This window comes from Podarcis melisellensis (assembly GCF_964234715.1).
Source record: "Podarcis melisellensis genome assembly, chromosome: 17".
NCBI lineage: Eukaryota > Metazoa > Chordata > Lepidosauria > Squamata > Lacertidae > Podarcis > Podarcis melisellensis.
In genome coordinates, this window is record NC_138534.1 from 37,662,525 (window position 1) to 37,677,529 (window position 15,005).

The 15,005-nt window shown below is 48.9% G+C and overlaps 1 protein-coding gene across 5 annotated transcripts in view; it reads right to left on the reverse strand.

Moving 5' to 3' along the window:
* The window catches only part of IFFO1 (intermediate filament family orphan 1), a 32,698-nt gene extending 19,443 nt beyond the window's left edge, over positions 1-13,255 (reverse strand). For all 5 annotated transcript variants that reach the window (XM_081894308.1, XM_081894307.1, XM_081894306.1 and 2 more), the window contains exon 1: positions 12,386-13,255. In XM_081894308.1, the coding sequence (XP_081750434.1) occupies positions 12,386-13,203 (818 nt within the window). In that variant the 5' untranslated portion in view covers positions 13,204-13,255. The remainder of the gene's footprint in view (positions 1-12,385) is intronic.
* Between the last annotated feature and the right edge of the window lie 1,750 nt (positions 13,256-15,005).

The following is a 15,005-nucleotide window of genomic DNA, read 5'->3' on the forward strand; positions in this document are numbered from 1 at the left end:
CTACTCAGCCACTGATGCTCCACATGTTGCATGCGGTTGGTGAAAAGAAGGTTGCACTTAGTGCATGGCTAGTTCAGTTGGTTAGAGTGTGGTGCTGATAATGCCAAGGTTGCAGGTTCGATCCTTGTGTGGGACAGCTGCATATTCCTGTCTTGCCGGAGGTTGGACTAGATGATCCTCAGGACCCTTTCGAACTGTTGGGAGTTGTTGGTGGGTAGTTGGTTGGATTTAGTGGGTTGGCTGGTTGGGAAAGGCAGTTGGTAATAGAGAGACAGTTAGGGCAGTGGGTTTTTGAGTGTGGGGAGGTAGAAGAGATAGAGAGAGGAAAATAAGACTAAGAAAGTAGAGAGCAACAACGTTTGGAATGCTGTAAAAGTTTTGTTTGTGTCTGAAATAAAATACACTCTTTATTAATTAAGAAGCTGACTGAGACTGAAGTGATTTTACCAGGGAGAACCTGGTTGGTGGCAGCAGATTAGTGGTGTACGGGTCAATAGTCCGTGAGACAACCAGGGGCTCCGTACGAACATCACAAAATCACTTCCATGATCCCTTATGAACAATACCACAAAATATCTGTGAGGAAGCAACTGAATAATAAAGTGCAGAGTGAGAAGGAAACCGATAGGTCATCTAGACTGAGATGCCCTCAAAGGCCTTAGAAGCACAGAACAGGATTGTCAACATTTTTTCTTCAAACAGCAGACACAGCTACATCCAATTCCAAGGATCTAGGAGTCTTGGTTGACCACAAACTTGACATGAGCCAACAGTGTGACGCGGCAGCTAAAAAAGCCAATGCAATTCTGGGCTGCATCAATAGGAGTATAGCATCTAGAAGTAATAGTGCCACTGTATTCTGCTCTGGTCAGACCTCACCTGGAGTACTGTGTCCAGTTCTGGGCACCACAGTTCAAGAAGGACACTGACAAACTGGAACGTGTCCAGAGGAGGGCAACCAAAATGATCAAAGGCCTGGAAACGATGCCCTATGAGGAACGGCTAAGGGAGCTGGGCATGTTTAGTCTGGAGAAGAGGAGGTTAAGGGGTGATATGATAGCCATGTTCAAATATATAAAAGGATGTCACATAGAGGAGGGAGAAAGGTTGTTTTCTGCTGCTCCAGAGAAGCGGACACGGAGCAATGGATCCAAACTACAAGAAAGAAGATTCCACCTAAACATTAGGAAGAACTTCCTGACAGTAAGAGCTGTTTGACAGTGGAATTTGCTGCCAAGGAATGTGGTGGAGTCTCCTTCTTTGGAGGTCTTTAAGCAGAGGCTTGACAACCATATGTCGGGAGTGCTCTGATGGTGTTTCCTGCTTGGCAGGGGGTTGGACTCGATGGCCCTTGTGGTCTCTTCCAACTCTATGATTCTATGATTCCCCTCTATCACAAACCGCTTTTCGAATTCCTTGGTTCTTTGTATCGAGAGCATACCTGGCCAGTGTCTTACAGTCTAGGCAAGCAGCTTAAAGGTCTAGCTCAGGGGTCAGCAAACCTTTTCAGCAGGGGGCCGGTCCACTGACCCTCAGACCTTGTGGGGGGCCAGACTATATTTTGGAAAAATAAAATAAAATGAACAAATTCCTATGTCCCACAAATAACCCAGAGATGCATTTTAAATAAAAGGACACATTCTACTTGTGTAACAACACACTGATTCCCGGACCGTTCATGGGCCGGATTTAGAAGGTGATGGGGTCGGATCCAGCCCCCGGGCCTTAGTTTGCCTACCCATGGTCCAGCTGATATGAAGGGAATTTCTTGATATAGGTTTGCTGGTGTGGAATTGACCCCAGTACCTTTGCATCTTACTAAAGGGTGACCTAAAAATATTTTAAATAATAATAATTCCTTCCTCCAGCCCATTAATAAGTGGTTTCAGAGGCAGAGGTTTTCCTGCCTTCCAAATCAGCTTTTCTCTTGAAAGATTCCCATATAAAAGCAGGTTATTACACACACACACACACAGCCAGGGGAGGTACAAAAGCATCTCATATATCTCATAACTAGATCAGCAACTGTGTTGTAATGCTTTGTGGTGCCCCACTAAACTGGCTGGAGAGATAGTCTTCTATCTGTAGAAATTGGGAGGAGAAAGAATCTGCTCAGATGTCAATTTGATCTTTATCTTCAGGGACTTTCGTGAAAGCTTGTTCTTCCCCTCTCCCAGCAACCTTTTAGTATTTCCCAGAACAAACTTGAAAAATCTCCTTCCTTCCAGAAGCAACAGCCTGCGCTGGGATCTCTCATGGCCTAAAATAAGTGGAATTCTTTTCTGGCAAACCTCTAGCCAAATGCTTCATATGCCATAAGAGTTTGCCTGCTCACCCACCCATTTAGGACAAAAACAAACAGGCGATTACTCATGGTTTGGGGAGGAACACAGAAAATGAGGCAGAATATGAGAAAGGAAGGGTGACTCAGGGAGGTGAAATGTGGAAGAAGGGACAGGCAGAGAGCTTGCGTCTCCAGAGAAGAAAACATGTCGTTCCCGCAAAATTTGTTTAAGGATACTTCGTTCTCCTGTCCTAGGAAAAATAAACCTGAATCCATGGCTTGCTATCTATAGCATGCTATCAAAACAAATGGCAGCGCAAAAGATATCTAGGTACAGTCTGCCTTTCTATGTTTAAAAAAGCATGAGAGATCTGCTTGTTGAGATTATGTGTTATAAATAAAGCTTAATAATAACTGTAGCACATGTTTGTTATTAGAGGGTGGGGACTAGTAATCTTGCGATATTGCAATTCAGGTTCCAATCCTGCTTTCAGACATGTGGCTCCTATCACCTAATAATCATTGCTATTTGGCGGTAAGCTATAATGGACCGTCCACATTATCAGGAGTATTGCATTTTTTCTGCTTGCACATCTTGCTATGCTCCATCTATGTGGTGAGTACAACATAGCTGCCATAGGTAGAGAAAGATCCAGGCCCATACCCTCCAATACTTCTCCAATGAAAATAGGGATGTCCTATTTAATAATAATAATAATAATAATAATAATGATAATAATAATAATATTTATACCCCACACATCTGACTGAGTTGCCCATGCCACTTTAGGCAGCTTCCAACATATACAGAAACACAATATAACATTAAACATTTTAAAAAAAACCCTTTCCTATACAGGACTGTCTTCAGATGTCTTCTAAAGGTTACATCTCCTTGGCTTGGGGGGTTGCATAACTCCATACCCTCCAACATTTCTCTGATGAAAATAGGGATGTCCTAAGGGACATTCTGGGATCAAATCAGAAACCGGGGCGGCTTCTGTAAATCTGGGACTGTCCCTGGAAAATAGGGGTACTTGGGAGGGTCTATACTCTTGTCCTCCCTCTTGATATTATGTTTTTATATATGTTGGAAGCCACACACCCCCTCCCAGGGTGGCAGAGACAACCCAGTCCGATGGGTGAGCTATTATTATTACCATCGTTAGTATCATAGAATAGAATGCCCCTATTTCATCAGATAAACATTGGAGGATATGAGCAGTCATTTGTACAGTCAAAACACTCATAATAATAAAGTAGACGTAGTCAGAGATACCAGCAGAGTCTGTACCCATTTCCTGCCCACAAAGAGCAACACCGGCCTTTGAGAGTGGAATCTCTCTCCACATCCTGAGTTCTGTTGGGTGGCCCCAGCACTGAGCAACAGAATGCTAGGAATTAGTTTCAGTACTGAAAACTATTATTTCAATTCTTTTATCTCGGCTATTTCCACCCTGGCCCTTCCGAAATGATCTCCTGTTCGCTCTCTACTGGTTCTTTGGATCTGGGACCAGAGGACACACTCCGTGTCCCTCCTTAACCCCAGCGTACCTTCAGCTTCCTTTGCTGAAAATGGGAGTAAACGCTTCCTAGGTAGCAACACTGATCTGAGGGTGGCCCACTAGAATCAGAAGGCGACTCTTTAGCCTCCTTCACATCCGGCCTCGTCTCCTGATCCCCATCCCGTATCGCCCGCCTCCACCTCCCCGTTCGCACTCTCATCTGCAATGCACCATTTCCTAATAATAGTCTCGACTGCAACGTTCCCTCCTCCCCACTCAGCCCAGCCCAGGCGAAGCAGAGCAGCCCAGGCAAGCAGACGTTTCCTTGAGTGACCCCACAGCTCCCTTCTTCTCAGTAAGATGCTTTTGAAGCTGCAAGATGAAAGGGAGGGGCGAAAGAGGTGCAGGGAACCGTTCCCCAAAGAGACCCAGCCACTGAAACAACAGGAGGCCTTTCTGCCAACGAACCTTCATTCCCTCAAGACATGATCAACTCAGAGCAACAAGGGAAGCGATGGAACAGGAACCCTAATAGAAAACAGCTGACTCCAGTCCGGGCCGTTGGGTCTGAACAGCGTTCAGCTCTTAGCTAGCTCCAGATTTAGAGTTTATCTACTTAGAATCACAGATTTGGAAGGGGTGACGAGGGTTGTCTAGTCCAACATCCTACAATGCAGGAATTTTTTTGCCCAATGTGGGGCTCAAACCCGTGATCCTGAGATTAAGAGTCTCGTCTCTCATGAGCTATCCTATGGGTGAAGGATGCAAGGTACTTGTAATGTAACCATGAGAACAGCAAATTTCAGAGGGCTAGTTTGGAGGCAACAGTAGCTATCATGTAATATGTCTACAGGGACACGGGTGGCGCTGTGGGTTAAACCACAGAGCCTAGGACTTGCTGATCAGAAGGTTGGCGGTTCGAATCCCCACGACAGGGTGAGCTCCTGTTGCTCAGTCCCTGCTCCTGCCAACCTAGCAGTCCGAAAGCACACCAAAAAGTGCAAGTAGATAAATAGGTACCGCTCCAGCGGGAAGGTAAATGGCGTTTCCGTGCGCTGCTCTGGTTCACCAGAAGCGGCTTAGTCATGCTGGCCACATGACCCGGAAGCTGTACGCCGGCTCCCTCGGCCAGTAAAGAGAGATGAGCGCCGCAACCCCAGAGTCAACCACGACTGGACCTAATGGTCAGGGGTACCTTTACCTTTAAGATGTCTACAGGGCAGCTTAAAGTCTCCTATAAAGCTTTCATCTGTGGCATTTCCCAGATACCTCTGATATTCCTCAGTCACATGCCTGTGGTAGACTATAAGAATCCCTTTGGTGCATCATATTCGGGGTCACTTCTCTGTTTCCAGCCGTGGCTGGTGGCTCAGAGAAGCTCACCAGCAAAGCATGGAAGTATCAGCTCTTTCCCCTTTGTCTCCAGTCCCTGGTATTTCCGATGCACACACAGATCTACAAGTGGGTGGGGGGCAACAGATCTCCCTAGGGACTCCTGAGAATACTATTACTATGATAGGCAGGGGCTGTTAAAGATCTCCCACAGATTTTCAGTGAATACTAAAGCTGCAGTTATGGTGCAATTTTGAATTATGGTGCTGGAGGAGACTCTTGAGAGTCCCATGGACTGCAAGAAGATCAAACCTATCCATTCTGAAGGAAATCAGCCCTGAATGCTCACTGGAAGGACAGATCCTGAAGCTGAGGCTCCAAGACTTTGGCCACCTCATGAGAAGAGAAGACTCCCTGGAAAAGACCCTGATGCTGGGAAATATGGAGGGCACAAGGAGAAGGGGACGACAGAGGACGAGATAGTGGGACAGTGTTCTGGAAGCTACCAGCATGAGTTTGACCAAACTGTGGGAGGCAGTGGAAGACAGGAGTGCCTGGCGTGCTCTGGTCCAGGGGGGTCACGAAGAGGCAGACAGGACCGAACGACTCAACAACAACAAACAACAACGAAGCTGCAGTTCTCAGGATCCTCTGGAAGAATCCGTATAAATCAATACAAGTTAGTGGTTCAGAGGTGTCCTCCTTTCTGTCAAAAAAAGGCAGGGAGGGGAACTGCTCCTCTTCACCACTGCTATTCTCAGGCTGAATGAAATACAAAGGAATTAAGTTGCAAAAGAGTGGTCAAGTTTAAGGGCGGGGAAGCACACTTCTAATAAGTCTTTATTTTGTAATGAACTTTAATGAAGTTAGGGAGACTGAGCAGATGGCCTTTAAAAATCCCTCCCTGTTCCAAAAATGTTTATTCTGCTGGCATCGATGGTGCTCAGCCATTCTGCACAGTCATCTTGGTTCTCTGCATTGGACCCTTTGCCAGCTTTGCAGCTTTGCAAATTCCAACGCACACACAGAGACAAATCTCCGAACACCAAGGCATTTAGTGAATTCACTTTTCCCTCAGGATATCACAAGTGAGGGGAAGGAAGGGAAGGAGGGAGTAGTTCGATTATTAGGCCGCTCTTTCAGTAACTGGTTGGCTCCTGGATGATGCATATTTTCCTAGTGTTTATTTAGTGCTTTCCCTAATTGCAAAAAAGCTCTTTGCAATTACCATCTCGCTATGAGAGACGCAAGCATCGTACAGCTCGGCACAAACATTCTCTCTCACGTGCGCAGCCCATGTGTCCGAATTCCCCATGTGCCCAGTGCAGTTCAGTGTTTCCAGCTGCTCTTCTGACTGGTCCTTCCCCTCTGCTTTTAACAACAGCACGGCTGAGATCGTTTAAGCAGGTGAACGGTTTGCTATCCCTTCCTCTCTGTTACCAGGACAGCTGACCTCGGCAGATCACCTTGCATCAGGCTGCCGCTAAGGACACAGGAAACGGGCAGAATCAGTGCGTGCAGAGATGTTGCAACCCTCTCTGTAGTTCCTCCTCTCTGGAGCAGAAAAAGACACCCTGGTAAATTGTACTGTGCATTAGTTAATGGAAAGAAGATGCTGTTTGGGTTTTCTGCATCAGGCCTGTGCGTCGTAGGCTGGTCCCATCTCCAGGAATTACCCGAAAAGCATCACAGGCACCTAGGCTAAATACATATCACAGACTCACAGAAGAGTTGGAAGGGACCACAAGGGTCATCTAGTCCAACCCCCTGAAATGCAGGAATCTTTTGCCTAACGTGGGGCTCGAACCCACGACCCTCATATTAAGAGTCTCGTGCTCTACGAACATGAACATATGAAACACGAATGAGTGGGGAATCTGTAATGGAAGCATGGCCACGATGCTTTCCTCTTCTCACCTGCCACATTCACACACCTAAACAGAATAGGATTCCAAACAATACGTTTGCAAGGATGAACGTGCATTTGGAGCAGAGAAGGAGACGAGGAAACGGCTAAGGACCAGAATCTGCGGCTTCTGAAATGGCCCGTTCCAAAGCTGTTTTTTCTCAACACATGTGTGCATATTTAACTCCTGCCTTTCCACCAGAAACAGCTCTCAAAGGTTGGTCATGTAAATCCCAACAAGGATGACCTTTGGAAAAGCGATCCGGGCTTTATGAAGCCTGAGGAGGGAAATATGGCAGCGAGGGAGGCTCAGTGAGTGGCAATTGGCTCCATCCCATCAAAGCACTCGCTTCTGATCCAGCTGTGCCAGGATTATCATCAGCTTGCCTCTTATCTTGTCTGGATAAGCAAGGAGGCCGTGAAAGGGAGCTTCACAGCCTTTCCAGCAAGAGAGGCAAACTATATATTGCAAGGAGTAATGTCCAGTTCTGGGAAGGAAGGAAGATGAATCAGAGCCTGGCCAAAGGTGGGCATGAAGAATGCTGATGAGCGCAGAGATGGAGTCCTTTGAGGAGAGGATGCCTAGGCCTGGCAAAGAGTTGATTAAGCAGTGCCATGACAGCCAACTATCTGAAGGGCTGTTGCACAAGCATTGCAGCAAACTTGCTTTCTGTTGCTCCAGAGGGTCAGGACCCGGACCAATGCATTCAATTGTCAAGACAATGGATTTGGACTTGCTGGTGGTGCAAGCTGCTTGACAACAGAACGGACTGCCTCAAAAGAAGATGGACTCTTTTTTAAAAAGTACAGCCAGGATGGGCACCTATCAGGGATGTTGTAGTCTGAAGTAGCTTTCCTATATTGGACAGGGGGTTAGCCTATATGATCTCTGAGATGCCTTCCAACCTAATGTTTCTGTGATTATGCAGCTATAACAATTAGGCACAGGGATCGTTAAATAGCAACACTATCAATGAAGACCAGGCAGGGATATTTCACAAGAAAGGCTCTCATTTAGCACTATGTATGCTCAGCACTTTAAAAATAATAATAATTACAAAACCTGTCCTAAACTGACCTGTGCATTGTGGAGAAGAATAATTCCTCTGTTAACTTTCTCTGCACTATTCATAACTCTTCTTCGCTTTCCTTCCCCAACCACAGTAAACAAAAAAGCTATGATATGGGAGCTTCAAGGCTGAACTATTTAAAAGAAAAAGTGGGACAGGGAGAGAAGGGCGTTACTTGACCCTTTCTGCCCATGTTATTTATTCAAATGAATGTGATGCGGGTGGTGCTGTGGTCTAAACCACTGAGCCTCTTGGGCTTGCTGATCAGAGGGTTGGCGGTTTGAAACCCCGTGACGGGGTGAGCTCCCGTTGCTCTGTCCCAGCTCCTGCCCACCTACCAATTTGAAAGCACACCAGTGCAAGTAGATAAATAGGCACCGCTGCGGCGGGAAGGTAAACAGTGTTTCTGTGCGCTCTGGTTGCCATCCAGAAGCAGTTTAATCTTGCTGGCCACATGACCCAGAAAGCTGTCTGTGGACAAACGCCAGCTCCCTCAGTCTGAAAGCGAGATAAGCCCGGCAACCCCATAGCCGCCTTCGACTGGACTTAACCATCCAGGGGTCCTTGACCTTCACCTTATTTATCCAAGTTAAATCATCCTCTGCATCCTGTCAAAGCTGCATTTAGTCCCATTGGGGGAGTGGGCAAAGGTTTTTCCCCCTCCTAAGTTTAAAAGCCACAAGGCAAGGGATGATTTCAGCTGCGAATGTAGCACCATGAAAAGAGTTAAAACACCCCTTCCTCTGGTGATTAAACATTTTTTTCTATGTTCTCCCATGGATCAGCTCCTACATTTTAGGAGCAAAGGTTGCATGTTGCAAAGAAGTGGAGATGGTAGAAACGTGCACGACTTGTGCATCTTCCGCCTCACACTTCTTGTGAAACGTGCAAAGAGGGAGCTGGCACTTCTCCCTTACAGCAGCATGAGGGAACATCGCCACATCCACAGGGACATTTCACAACTGGTCACAATACGGAGCTAGGAGGCAGACGCATAAATACTTCTTGGCCAATTATAATGCAACCATCCTGGAGCAGAAAAAGACACCCTGGTAAATTGTCCTGTGCATTAGTTAATGGAAAGAAGATGCCGTTTGGGTTTTCTGCATCAGGCCTGTGCGTCGTAGGCTGGTCCCATCTCCAGGAATTACCCGAAAAGCATCACAGGCACCTAGGCTAAATACATATCACAGACTCACAGAAGAGTTGGGAGGGACCACGAGGGTCATCTAGTCCAACCCCATGCAACGCAGGAATCTTTTGCCTAACGTGGGGCTTGAACCCACAACCCTCATATTAAGAGTCTCGTGCTCTACGAACATGAACATATGAAACACGAATGAGTGGGGAATCTGTAATGGAAGCATGGCCACGATGCTTTCCTCTTCTCACCTGCCACATTCACACACATAAACGGAATAGGATTCCGTTAAAGCCAACAAAAGTAGCAGTAGCCCCATTGAAAGAAAGAAAAATACTGTTTCTGAGCAGCTGCTCCTATGTTGTCCCTCTTACTCTTTTAAAGGATGCTTTGACAGGGATCTCTCTATCTCTCCCATGATCACAGACATTCACCAGCCTCTGTAGAATGTACCTTCCCTAGTGTACAAAAGCGCATTGCAATTCATCGGTCCTCTTCCCGGCAACCCAATTGCCTGAAAAACTGCTGCAGGCATGGATTTTTAACCTGGTTCCCCTCACTGAAGCCCAGCTAGAGGCACCTGCAGTTCTGACATATTTAAACATCCTGGAACTTAGCCAGGATCTTTCTACCTCTTCAAAGGTACCTATGTTTTCTTTTAAGCATCTGGTGCTCTGCTTTACTAGCTCAAAGGACTCTCAAGGCAGCTTACAAGTTTGTTTGTTTGTTTGTTTGTTTGTTTAAACATGGGTTTAATAAATAAAATGGAACAGAATATACCATCACTATAGCACAAAACAGAAATGTCATATCAGAAAGAGTCTTCTTAGGAGGCTGGGCAAAATAAGGAGGTCTTCTTCACCTGGTGCCAAAAGGGCAACAGAGTCGGCGCCAGGCAAGCCTCCCTTGGGAGTGAGCATTCAATGGCTGGGAACCGCGAGGTCCTTGATTCTGGTCACTGAAGGTGGCCTTCCTTGGAGGGTGTCTGAGAATGATCTTAGTAGCTGGCAGGTTTGAGTGAGACAAGCTTAACTCAAAACTCCCCACGTTTACGAAAAGGGAAGTTGCTTACCTCTTGCTCGTGTGTCACATGCTCAAAACATGACAACTCAGGAAAAGTTATGGGTACCTGCCAGGAGCTGGGAGAGCAAGGTTCGAATCCTCACTCAGCCATGAAGCTCACTGGGTGACCTTGGGCCAGCCACCATCTATTAGCCTTGCCTAGCTGAGACTCCAAGACTTTGGCCACCTCATGAGAAGAGAAGACTCCCTGGAAAAGACCCTGATGCTGGGAAAGATGGAGGGTGCAAGGAGAAGGGGAGGACAGAGGACGAGATGGTGGGACAGTGTTCTCGGAGCTACCATCATGAGTTTGACCAAACTGCGGGAGGCAGTGGAAGACAGGAGGGCCTGGCATGCTCTGGTCCAGGGGCTCACGAAGAGGCGGACACGACTAAACAACTAAACAACAACAACCTCACAGGGTTGTGAGGATGAAAAGGGGAAGAGGAGAACCATGTGCACCATCTTGAGATCCTTGGAAGATAAAGGTGGCATATAAATGCGGTAAATAAACAATAAATAAATAAATGAGCCTTTTCAAGTTGTGTGATCTTTTCCAATCTGCACCTGCACTGGAATAGTTTTAAATGTGTTTGTATGGTTTTTCCCTTGTTATTTGCTACCCTGGGTTCCTTTGGGAGGAGCAGCAGGAGGAGAAGAGAGAAATAAAACCTCTCTGGTTCATTTGCCATAGCTTTCTCTGCCTTGGATGTTGCTTTCAGTAAAAGGGAATAAAGTTTTCAGAGAAAGGATATACCGGCATGTCGTGTGCAGCTTGGCTCCTTCAGTCTTCGCCACCAAGCAAAATGAAGCATCAAGAGGTATAAAAATGCATTTGTTCACATCCATCCCTTGTCACTCCCAGCCAGCGTCTAAATGCAGACCGCAAGTTCCTGAGGCCACGAAGCCGACATCTGCCGTTTGCATTTGCAGAGTGCTATGTGCACTGATGGCATTATATAAATAATATGTGGCTACTGCAAATAATAATAATAATTCTGCACACGCAGAAGATCTTTAAAGGCTTGGGTTTCTGTGCCTTCTCTCCGCAGCAAGTCAGCTGAGGGAGCACCTGCGACACAGAACTCGCCCAACATTGGCTTTCTAAACAAGATGGGGATGTTTAGGTACAAACTGGTAAAAAAGTGGTGGTGAGCTTTGAAGGGTTAGGTTGGCGTCACACCTTAGTTATAGAAATCTGAAGTAGACGGGACTCACAAAATGCTTCAGTGTGGCAGGGAAGAGTTGCACATAGCTCTTGGCCTAACTTCACTTTTCCCGCCCTTCTTCTAAAAAGGGGAAAAGGGCAGTGGCAACTGGGACAGATAATTTAACTGCTTTATAACTCTGTCCTGCCACACAGAGGAACCAATTGCTGGGGGCCGAGGTCCTTTCTGCCCACCCCCCTAAAATATTTGAGGGGGCTGCTGGGCCCCCCTAAAGTTGATGGGCATTGCCATTCCAATGGTGTGCATGCAAATTTGAAAGAAAGAAAGATGTTAAGTGATTAAGTTAATTTTATAAGACTATTGGTTTGGGAAAACTGTTTGCATGATATACATGGAAATTCAACCAGGGGGATAGGAGGAAGTCACTTAACAATGTTACTAAGATTGGTTCAAATAAGGTTGAGATTTTTGTTTGTTTGTCTAAATTTTTTTTAGAAAATTAATTTTAAAAATTGTAGAAAAAAATCAAATGGTGTGCATGCGCTGCATCTTGTGATCGATTATGTGGGGTGGAGCTTACCTCTCCCCCAATATTTTATTCAAGTTGGCATATTTGCTGACATGTGTGGAAAAAGTGGATCATGATGACTTGCACTGCATCACAATGTCGGGAACTGACGAATTGAGCAAAACTGAAAAGGAGAAGGAAGTCGTCCAACAAGAGCCGGCCTGGCCCGGAACAAAAACAAAAACAGTGGCAAAATAGGAGGCTCCTGCGACGGCAGCCCTCCTTCGTCGCCTCTTTTCCTAGTGCTCCCACCAGCCCGTCTCTCTCCCCCTCCCTGGCATTGCCTCCTTGCCGGCTGGCGCCCACCCACCGCGACGATGCCTTTGCCCGCCCCGTCGAGCCCCTCACCTGCGCTTGTACTCATCGCGTTCCCTCTTCACCTTGGCCAGGACGTTGTAGAGCGCCCGGATCTCGGGGGTGATGGTGTCGATCTGCACCCCGACGCCGTCAGGGTGCACCCAGGAGACGCCGGGCCCCTGCACCAAGGTGGTCTCCAGGCCGGGCCCCAGCCGTCGAGCCTGCGAGAAGGACCAGATGGTGCCCGGCAAGAAGCGAGAGGAGGAGGAGAAAGTGCCGCCGGGCAGCGAGGGCGACTGCGAGGAGGTGGGCGTGAGCGGGGCCCCCGGGTGGTGGCAGCTGGGCGAGCTCAGCACCCTCGACGGCGTGCCCAGCCCCACCGAGCGGGGGCTGCTGCTGCTGCTACCGCCGCCTCCGACGCCCCCGGCCAGCGGGAGCCCCAGCGGGCGGATGGGGCCCACGAAGCCCGTCTGCACGGCTTGGTCCCGGCGCTGCAGGCTGCCCCGACGGGCGCCGCCTTCCTCCAGGGCCTGCTGCAGCTGCTTCTCCAGCTGCCGGTTGCGGCGCTCCAGCTCGTGCACCTTGGCCAGGAAGCATCGGAAGCGCAGGTTGAGGGTCTTGAGGACGTGGATGTTGGAGCCCAGGTCGTTGCGGAGCGCCATGGCGGCCGGCGGGGCCGGGAAGGCAGAGCCGGCGGCGAGGGAGGCCGGCGGGGCCAGCTCCCCGTCGAAGAAGTCCCGCGGGGGCTCGCCGGGAAGGAAGAAAAGGTCCGGGAACTGCTGCTGCTGCTGCTGTTCGGGCTCCGACGCCGCCAAGCCCTGCTGCTCTTGCTGCAGGAGGAAGAGGTTGGGGCCGAATAACGGGTTCATGGCTGCGGCGGCCGTCCAGGGGGCTGCGGCGGCGCCGGGGGAAGCGCGGGCTGGGCGGGCACACGCGCCCGCCACGGCCAATCGCGGCCGGAGGCACCCGCCGGGCTGGCACAGAAGGGGCGGGATCCGGCCGCCCGCCCGCCTCCCGCCGCTGCAGAAGGGAGGCGCCTGGACGGGAAGGGAGGGATGCAGCAGCGCGGCGATGCGGCGCCCTCCAGACGGGCCGGGGGATGGAGGCGCGCCGCACGTCCAGGGGGGAGCTGAGGACGCCCAGCCGCGCGCCTGGCTGCGCCCCCGACGCCAGGAGACCGCGGCGCGCAGGAGGAGCGAGGCGCTCCTTTGCCAAACGGAGCTGCGCTCATCTGCTGGCCGGAAACGACCCTTTGCCTGCCAGCCGCGATGCAGATCAGAACAAGACTGGATGTTGGACAAGCTGCCTCTGTGTGCCATTAGAACCACAGAATTGTAGAGGTGGAAGGGACCACGAGGATCATCTATTCCAACCCCCTGCAGTGCACCGTGTGGGACTCAAACCCACAACCCTGAGATTATAAGGGCTTCATGCTCTGCCAAGTTACTCCAGCCTTCCAAAAGTAGGGGGGCGCAAGACCTTTAACATAGCTGTAGCACTGTGTGTGTGTGTGTTTTGCAGGCAGACTTTGGTAATCTGGCGCAAAGGACAAAATTGGGTGCCCCATTATTATTATTTTCCACAATAAGTCCTTTTGGCACAGTTGCCTTTTAATGGATCTTCTCAGTAAAGGTAAAGGGACCCCTGACCATTAGGTCCAGTCGTGACCATTAGGTTGCGGTGCTCATCTCGCTTTATTGGCTGAGGGAGCCGGTGTACAGCTTCCGGGTCATGTGGCCAGCATGACTAAGCCGCTTCTGGCGAACCAGAGCAGCGCACGGAAATGCCGTTTACCTTCCCGCCACAGTGGTACCTATTTATCTACTTGCACTTTGAAGTGCTTTCGAACTGCTAGGTTGGCAGGAGCTGGGACTGAGCAACAGCTTATAGTTATCATTTTGCAACTCCTCAGGAGTAAACCCTACACAAATCTGGAGTGGAGTCCCTAAGACGGTTGGACGGTGCCTTGTCCGCCTCCTGCAGCCAAACTGGTGCCAAACACATTGCTCTGCTTTCCTTTGGACCCCATCAAGGGGTCTTGTCGTTTGAGCAGCCCACAACTTTGATATACACTCTGTGCTGCTAACAGTGGTCTGACTTCACCCCCACCCCCCACCCCAGAGTTGCCTACCATCATCTCTTGAGACAGACAGATGCCAACAAGGTCAGCTGATCTAAATCAGAATTTGTGCTTCTTGATGCATCCATTTTCATTATAAGAATTTCCATTTGTGTCCCACTTAACTAACCTTTCTGGGAATTCTCGTTCCCAAGGACACTGGTAGCACTGGGCAACTGGACTCTTACACATATTATCAAGAAAACGCAGTTCAACTTGGAACAGTGGACACTCCTCCGAGTCTGTGGGGCAAAGTTCATGTGATGAAAATGAATGGGCTACCCAGACTGAGCTAGGTGCTGTGGGGTGCCCCACTCTACGTCAAGCAAGCACCTCCGGAACCCAGTGTGGGAGGACCTGATGACCTTGGTGAACTATACAAAAACCACCCTCTACAAGAGGGCAATGGCAAATCTCATGTGAATGACCCATGGGAGGCCTGGACCAAAGAGCTGGACTTCCCTATACACTTGAAGCAATGGCAAACTGCTTTGGCCTCTGTAAGGTTTGGCTCGGATCTTCAATTACGGAGCTACTTAGTGACGGACAAGT